This window comes from Aythya ferina, assembly GCF_964211825.1.
Source record: "Aythya ferina genome assembly, chromosome: 1".
Classification (NCBI taxonomy): Eukaryota; Metazoa; Chordata; class Aves; order Anseriformes; family Anatidae; genus Aythya; species Aythya ferina.
Window position 1 is genome coordinate 141,247,953 of NC_140296.1, and position 8,539 is coordinate 141,256,491.

At 41.1% G+C, this 8,539-nt stretch overlaps 1 protein-coding gene across 1 annotated transcript; it reads right to left on the reverse strand.

Annotated features, from left to right (window-relative positions):
- Positions 1-975: 975 nt before the first annotated feature.
- LOC311424227 (tubulin alpha-8 chain) lies at positions 976-8,317 on the reverse strand. Its single transcript, XM_084499200.1, has 5 exons — positions 8,194-8,317; positions 4,624-4,846; positions 3,760-3,908; positions 2,541-3,221; positions 976-1,747 (listed from the first exon to the last, which is right to left on the reverse strand). The coding sequence occupies exons 1-5, from the start codon at positions 8,194-8,196 to the stop codon at positions 1,460-1,462; spliced, it is 1,344 nt and encodes a 447-aa protein (XP_084355326.1). The 5' UTR covers positions 8,197-8,317; the 3' UTR covers positions 976-1,459.
- Positions 8,318-8,539: the final 222 nt, after the last annotated feature.

The window sequence follows — 8,539 nt, forward strand, 5'->3', positions numbered from 1 at the left end:
TCCAACTTTGCACCACTGATCCGCACCCTTTAGTCTTGGCTGTTCAGACAACTTACAATCTGCTTCACTGCTCGTCCAGCCTGTACTTCAACAGCTTCTCTACGAGGATCTGATCAGAGACTGTCAAAAGCCTTACTGAAGTCTAGGTAGGCTATACTCACTGCTGTCCCCTAATCTACCAGGCTACTCATTTCGTCATAGAAGTTTATCAAGTTAGTCAGGCACGACTTGGTGAATCCATGCTGACTACTTCTGTTGGTTGTCTTGCTGTTCATGTGCCTGTAAGTGGTGTCCAGGATTAGCTGCTCAAGGATCAAGGTGACGCTGACCAACATATAATTCCCTGGATCCTCTTCCTTGCCTTTTTTGAAGATAGGAGTGACATTTGCTTTCTTCCAGTCTTTGGGCACTTGCCATGATCGATAAAAGATTATCCAGAGTGGCCTCGCAGCGACTCCTGCCGGCTCCCTCGCTTGTGGGTGCATTCCATCAGGACCCTATATCTAGATAAAAAATTGCTGAGGGTTCTCCTAGTCAAGAAAGACTGTCATTGCCTAGGATGTGAATCCTATCAATACAAAATCTTTGATCACTACTTTGAATTATCTTTGAGTGAGCATTCAAATATCTGTATTGCATACTCACTTGCAGGTGGTTCGCTAAGTAAACATTGCCACAGATGGCACCATGGTCTGCTCAGTAAAGTAGAGAATGCTGCTTGCAGAGGAAGAACCATTCAGGTAAATACTTAAATGTTTTATGACTCAATAGGGATAATGTAAAAAGAAAAAATGGTGTTTGTTTCTTTGTTTGTTTGTTTTAAAGAGGCAATTTTCTCACTTAGAGAATTTCAGAGAAATTTCAGAAAAAAAGATTTCACCTGCTGCAGCCATAAAGCCTTGGATCCAACCAAAAGGGATATTTGTTTCAAGGCATAGGTATTTATCCTCCAAATCTGGAAAAAAAAAGCACTGCTTTAACATTTCTGATTAAAATGTTTTATCAGAAGTAGTGTTTCAAAGAAACAGAGGATAGTGAACCACAGAGCAGAGGATCCATTTCTCCAAAGTCATTATTTTTTGCAATGCCAACAAGCAGAAGGCAAAAGTATGCCAAATTTGAGATTTGAAATCTATGCTGTTTCACCGTGCTCCACTATAAGCTTGTATATATTGGACTACAGTGTTTTTACTGTATGTTAGAGCTTGAAGAGGCTTACGTTAAATGTGCAAGGAATGAAAGCAACACTTTGTGCATCACTGGGAGCGGTGGCACATTACTACAACTGATCATACCTTACAGTGCAATTTACTTGTGGTGTATGGAATAAAAAATGTCCTTACATGACCCCTTCTATATTTCTGTATATTGCATACAAAGGGGTGACATAATGGCAGACGTACAATACAGTGATACAGAGACAATTCTGGGCTCACTGGGAGCAAAATATAGTTTAAAATTACTCCCCATCGTTTTCTTCTTCAAATGAGTCAGTTCCCACTTCTTCATAGTCCTTCTCCAGGGCAGCTAGGTCCTCACGAGCCTCTGCAAATTCTCCTTCCTCCATACCTTCACCCACATACCAGTGCACAAAGGCTCTCTTGGCGTACATCAGATCAAACTTGTGGTCGAGCCTTGCCCAGGCCTCTGCAATGGCTGTGGTGTTGCTCAGCATGCAGACTGCTCGCTGAACTTGGGCGAGGTCTCCGCCAGGAACTACTGTGGGATGTTGATAGTTGATCCCAACCTGGAATTAGGAATATAAGAGAAATAAGAAAAAGTGCAGGAAGCAGTCACAGAGTAGAAAAAAGCGTGAGTAACATTATGGATGCTGCGGTAGAGGGGTGCCACTATCAAAACTACTGAATGGCACCTGCCAAAAAAAAATAAATAAGGTTATACATAGTTTGATACATGATCATTTTAATAGCTGTTTAATGCACACTGGCAACTTCCTGGCTTTCTAAACAGCTACACAACACTGAACATACAGTTTTACCAAGGTAACTCTGTACAAACTAATACAGAAAGTTGGTACCTGGTTAAAAGTGTTCAGTTTATTAAGCAAGCTTTTTGAATGACAAATGTTTTCCAATGTTAATGTCTGTATTGCTGTAGAAATTATGGTTCTCAGCACTACTGTGTAGCCAAAGGAGACATGCTGTATAAGATTTCTGTGTGGGAGGGTTAATTGACAGCTTCTGTAATATCAGCATTACCTTTATTGAATGTATTAGTTTCAGTGTTTCCTTAGTTTTAGTTGCTGCTTCAGAGGGAACACTCACTGTCTTTTACACATTCAGCTCTGAAAATAATCCTTCTTTAGATTTTAACTCATACACATCAAATATCCTTTTATGTAAGTATTTACAATTCTGTGTCAGTGGGATGTCATTAGGAGAAAGGCCGCATTGTATACACACACACACCTTTCTTAGGTTCATTCTTCTCACTAGTGAAAAACATGCAAGATCTAAAACTTTAAATACAAGTTTTCAGCTAGACTTTAAGCGTTAAAGAGAAACTCATGGCATTCTCACCTTGAAGCCTGTTGGACACCAGTCAACAAACTGGATATTTCTCTTGGTCTTGATGGCAGCAATTGCTACATTGACATCTTTGGGAACTACATCACCACGATAGAGCATGCAGCAGGCCATGTACTTCCCATGTCGTGGGTCACACTTCACCATCTGGTTGTTGGGCTCAAAGCAGGCATTGGTGATTTCAGCCACCGAGAGCTGCTCATGATATGCTCTGTCAGAGGAGATGATGGGGGCGTAGGTCACTAAGGGGAAGTGGATGCGTGGGTAGGGAACCAGGTTTGTCTGAAACTCTGTCAGATCCACGTTGAGGGCACCATCAAAGCGCAGCGAGGCGGTGATGGAGGAGACAATCTGGCTGATGAGGCGGTTGAGGTTAGTGTAAGTTGGGCGCTCAATGTCCAGGTTTCTGCGGCAGATATCATAGATAGCCTCATTGTCCACCATGAAAGCACAGTCTGAGTGTTCCAGGGTGGTGTGTGTGGTGAGGATAGAATTGTAGGGTTCCACCACAGCGGTGGAGACCTGAGGGGCAGGGTAGATGGCAAACTCTAGTTTGGACTTCTTCCCATAATCCACAGAGAGGCGCTCCATCAGCAAGGAGGTGAAGCCAGAGCCAGTGCCCCCACCAAAGCTGTGGAAGATCAAGAATCCCTGCAGTCCAGAACAGGCATCTGTCTAGAAACCAAAAGAGAAAGGACTAAGAATAGTGGCTGTAAAATAATGAAAGACTACGTTTGCTTATTCTGAGGTGAAGGAGAGAGCAGTTATCAGCAGTATACAGGACATGTTTCAGGTCCTTCTTGAGAAGGAATTGCTGATAATCCTGTTCTTTTCTTCCTTCACTGGTTCAATTTCTGACATACAAATTAGCCTCTTACCTATAGAGCTTCTTTCTCTGAACTTCACACTTCTTTTAGTTAGTCTAACTGAAACCAGCAACGTACCTAATCCAACCTTCTGTATCAGTCTGGGTGCTCTAGTGCTGTGCTAATGACGAAGAATTACATATTCAGAACCATATTTTAAGAATATCTGGAGCCATACAACCAGAAAGTGAACTGCTAGACTTCCTTCTCTTGGATTAGTAAGGATGCCTCTGTATGTCTTGCAATTACTTTTCTAAACTGTTAGTTTGATTTGTAGGTAGGAAGCTTCCTGTTCTGCACTTCTTCCTTCAGCAGAACCAAACTACTACAAAACTACTGTGACTTACCAGCTTACGAACACGATCAAGTACCACATCAATGCTTTCCTTGCCAATGGTGTAGTGGCCACGGGCATAGTTATTAGCTGCGTCTTCCTTTCCAGTGATCAGTTGTTCTGGATGGAAAAGCTGACGGAAGGTGCCAGCCCGCACTTCATCTGACCAAGAGAGAAAAATTGTAAGAAACTGTGTGGCTGTGCTCCACTGCCAGCAAGTTGGCAAGCTTTCAGTCATGGGAGGCCTTGACCCAGAAATGAACAAAAAAAAAAACAGGTGCTGGAGAAGGGAAAACTGTTTCCTAAGAATATTTTCATTGTTGCATTCTGTTGATTTGTTGTAGTAACTGTATCCATCTGCAAAAGCTGTTCTTTTCTCAAGAACTTTGCCAAGTACAAATCACAAGAAAAACAGTGTGACTTGGAAGAAAAAATTTGGGTTCTTCCCAGGCGCCCCAAATGAGATTTTAGAAATCTCATTTTTTCCTGGAAAGAAACTGTCAGCCTCACACTTTGAATCCAAAGTGGAGAAAAAAAGCAGAACTCAGGCGGCAAAAATGTCATGATAAACAAAACTAAGAGTTAAAGGTTTTTGCAAAGAAAAGTCATACAAACCATGAATACTAGCTACTGAACTGCTGGTGATCCTGCCATTTCTAGGTTTGTAACACCTACAGAGATAACAGAGTCATGACAGAATCTGGCATTCATTGTCACAAGAAAATTAATTTTATTCTGTCTGAAGGGAGACCAAGATACAAAGGGTGTGCTTCTTTGTTCTAGTGGAGGATGGTGACACACCATTGTAATATTAGGAAGAGTAAGCTCTTCTCCATTTTCTAGGAATGTAAAAAAATAAAATTATTTTTATACTGACCTACTACACTTGGTTCCAAATCCACCATTACAGCCCGTGGCACGTGCTTCCCAGTGACTGTTTCATTGAAAAACGTGGTAAAAGAGTCATCGTAGTTGAGTTGACTGTTCTGGTCCTTGAAGGTGCCATCCGGCTGAATGCCGTGCTCCAGGCAGAAGAGTTCCCAGCACGCATTTCCTATCTGAACTCCAGCCTGGCCGACATGAATGGAGATGCACTCACGCTAGGGAGAGAGAGCAGAGAGAGGGTCAGGAAACCCAATGTGCATTAATATTCCTTATTCCTAACAGTTACGTTTTCTCAGCTTTTCAAAAATATTGTTTGTCACTGGCAGCATTTCATTTGTTTGTTTGACCTCATGGCTACAGTGAGACTGTATGCATACAGACAAAAGGTTGGTACAGCTCTTTAAAAATGGAGCTCTATGTGCAGTAACACGAGTACATGAAAGTAAGTTGAAAAAATACATAATTTCAGATACACAAAACCCACCTTTCCTCCTACAGATTGGCTATGCTGAGGAACACATCCCAGTTGAGTCTATTTTTACTTCAGGCTGGAACCTGACACAGCCATATGGTATTTTTCAACCATATGTAACCCAAGACAGGTGATGTCTTTGGATCCTTTTACCCTCTGATAGCACACCAGAGTGGAAACTTGGAAGAACTCCTTTCAGCAGTATTCACCTCAGGAAATGATTTCAGATTCTCTCGGCTGAAAAATGTTCTTTCAAGCTCCTGAACCAGCTGTGAATTTTACACTGCAGGTGCACTTCTTATTAAGGCACTGTCACTGCATACAATGTGCTTATTTACATAATTTTGAACATAATTGTTGTGGTAGCTTTTAACATTAATGAAAGGGAAACAACGTATGTAATACCAGACTAAACTAGGCAGATGCCAACTGCTGAAAAGCCTTTGCACTCTGAGTACAAGAGAATGAAGAACCTGGTGCTGGATTTTATAAGTTCAGAAAAAGAATCATAGAGCAGATAGTTCTGAGTTGGTCCAGACTTTTATGCCACTGAGTGAAGGGAAAGGAAGTTTTGTAAGTAAGGCAGTTACAGACCATGTGGAGTTTTTCAGCCTCCGTTTCTGCTTTGGAGCAATTGTAATTGTAGTCTTCTGAGCTCCACCTTTGTGATCTCAATAGCCCTGTCTACACTAGTGAGTGAAAAAGTCTGGATAGCCTGTGCTGACTGATAATTAGCACACACTCTGGCACAGTTTTGGCTTGTGCCAGTTCATACTTAACGAGACAATGCTTAAGCCCCATTCAGAGGACAACTTGTTGTCAAGAATGGTTTCCAGAGAGCAGCTCATTCACTACTGCCTGACTTTGGAGAGGGAAAAAGATGCCTAAGTATGAAGTGAGGTATGCTACCTCATCTCAAGGCCAGATAATGGTCCCCAGTGATTTTTAGTTTGTAACGTAGATATGTACAATGACAAAAGAGCAGGTATAGCCAGTAAACTTATTATTATTATTATTATCTATCATTAATTATTATTAACTATTATTATTATCATGTAACTGCTAATCCTGCAAACTCATCCTGTGACCTGACAGTCAAATATATCTTCCCCAAACACTAAATTCTCAGGCAGAATGTATGACCAGCAGTGTCTCTGGAGCAGTTTTCTTCACAAATTAGCAATAACTAAACCTATTTTTCAGAAGCAAGTGGAGTTTTAGAAGTCACCACTGCCACAGGTTGTCATCCTCAGAAGTTCACGTGAATGTGGAAAATCAATCTAAATATTTCATTCAAGGAAATATATTATTTCTATTCACCACTCATTTTTAAGTTGCTGACTCAGGATTCATTTGTGGCAGCATATGCAACATGCTCTGAAGTGTACTTGTGCAACCTTGTTTTTTTCAGTTCAGTTGTGCAAAAGTATCTGAGTTATTTGAGTGATGATGAGTCTTCATTGACTGGTATGTTGTAGTAGAGTCACAATCTGGAGGAGTACTCAGGAGAAACTGAAGGCAAATTTGGGCTTAACAAGTTCAATTAATACTGGTTTTGCACAATGCAAACTCATGCTCTTCATTTAGATCCCAATGTGAATCTACAAGGCTGACAGCAAGAAAGAAAAAAATCTCTTTCCTTTTAAACACAGAAATGAGGCAAGGTGACTTTTTAACAGAATATCTTCTAGAGCAAAGCTACAATTAAAAGTCAAGCAATACTTGGAACCATTTTTTAAAATCAGCAATCTTTTTTTTTTTTTTTTTTTTCACAGATGTAACAAGTGAACGTTGCCTTAGAAAGTTAATATTGTAGATCTTAGTACAGGACTACAGTCAAAAACTGCAGAACCAGTTCCTTTCCTTTTAGACTGAGCTTCCAGTGGCACTGGTTTGAAGCAGTACCTCAACTCTGCCTTTTGAGCCAGGATTCCTGCTGTGACTCCTGGTTTCAATTCCCGTCTTCTATCCCAGCTATCATTTGGAAATATTCTGACAAGTAGAGAAGACAGTAACAGGGATTTAATTTTGCATAGTAAATGGCTTTAAAATAGATGTCAGACTTTTAGCAGGAAAAAGAGTGGGCCTTCTTCAGAGTCACAAGCAAAGTAAACTGATCTCTACATGATATTTAAATTTTGAGCAGACTCCAAACTCGTATTTCGCATTGCATCACTGATGTGCTGGGTCCTATCTTACATATTGTGAACCTGACCTTTTATCCAGCAAGAGACAGTAGAAAGGGTCCTTCATGAAATGAAACCTATGACTGCTTTGATTGTTAAAAAAACAGATTACTACCTGGCCTAAATATTTACTGTAAAAAGACAGGCTTTAGTCTTGCAGATGTTCACTGCTATTCCTGAAACATACTCACTACCCTAACTGTAGAAGGCTTGGTCTGTCTTAAGGCATGACAAACGTACAGAAGCGCGTCCCTTGCCTGTGAAATGAGCGCTCTCATTTTGGGTCTACAGCTGTACTGGCAGAGAGTAACATAGTTCTCCACACCAGAATAAGACTCAGTGCTAGACATAAATCAGTACAAGGTGGTTTTTTTATTTTTCACTTTATAAGAGGTTTTGAGATATTTCTATGGATCTATTCAAAATCTATTAAAAATATTTCTTATTTACTTCAGCACATACGCGTATAAAAACCTTCATGCACTCCAGAAACACACATATACATTGTATAACTATGAACAGTACGGCCATTGGGGGTGAATTAATATAAAACAGATACAAAGGTAAGTAACCTCTCTGTTTTATTTCTAAAGGATTATTTCATACGAAAATTAACTTGTCTTGAGAAAATATAGTCACAACAGAGAATACTAGAAAGCAAAGACTCCCAATCTAATTTATCTTATAATTTTACTAATTTGAGACTCTCTGAAGAAAACGTTGGATCAGCATGCCTTACTGCCCCGGTGAGGTATTCTGACACTCCTCCATGCTACGACTAGCGAGGGAGATCAGACTTTGTGGCACAAACAACTGATTATGGCAAATCCCCCTGGCTGCCCTCACCCATAATCCTCCCGGTCCCAGTATGGGGATGTGTGTGATCCCACACATCCCCCCTTACCATGGTGTCTCCAGTGGTGTTCCCTTCCCTCTCAGATCAGTGATGGCAGGTCTTTGCAGGAGCTCAGCTTTGAGCTGCAGGGCAGGAGGCAGCCTGGCCAGTACCAGGCACCTGCTGCTGCACTTCAGTGTCATAGTGCTCTGGGGAATAGGTCAGAGACTCCTCAGTTCTGCCTTCTGCATCACCGCCTCCTGCCCTCCCAGCCACCCCACGTATGCAAATTCATCCAGATAGGCAGGGCTCAGATCTACCCCAGATTTCAGATTTAGTCTCGTCTGGTTCTGCATGATTTTTAAATTTGAGTGCAGCCATGTAACACGTTTCACACTATGCTTTCTAACACCTG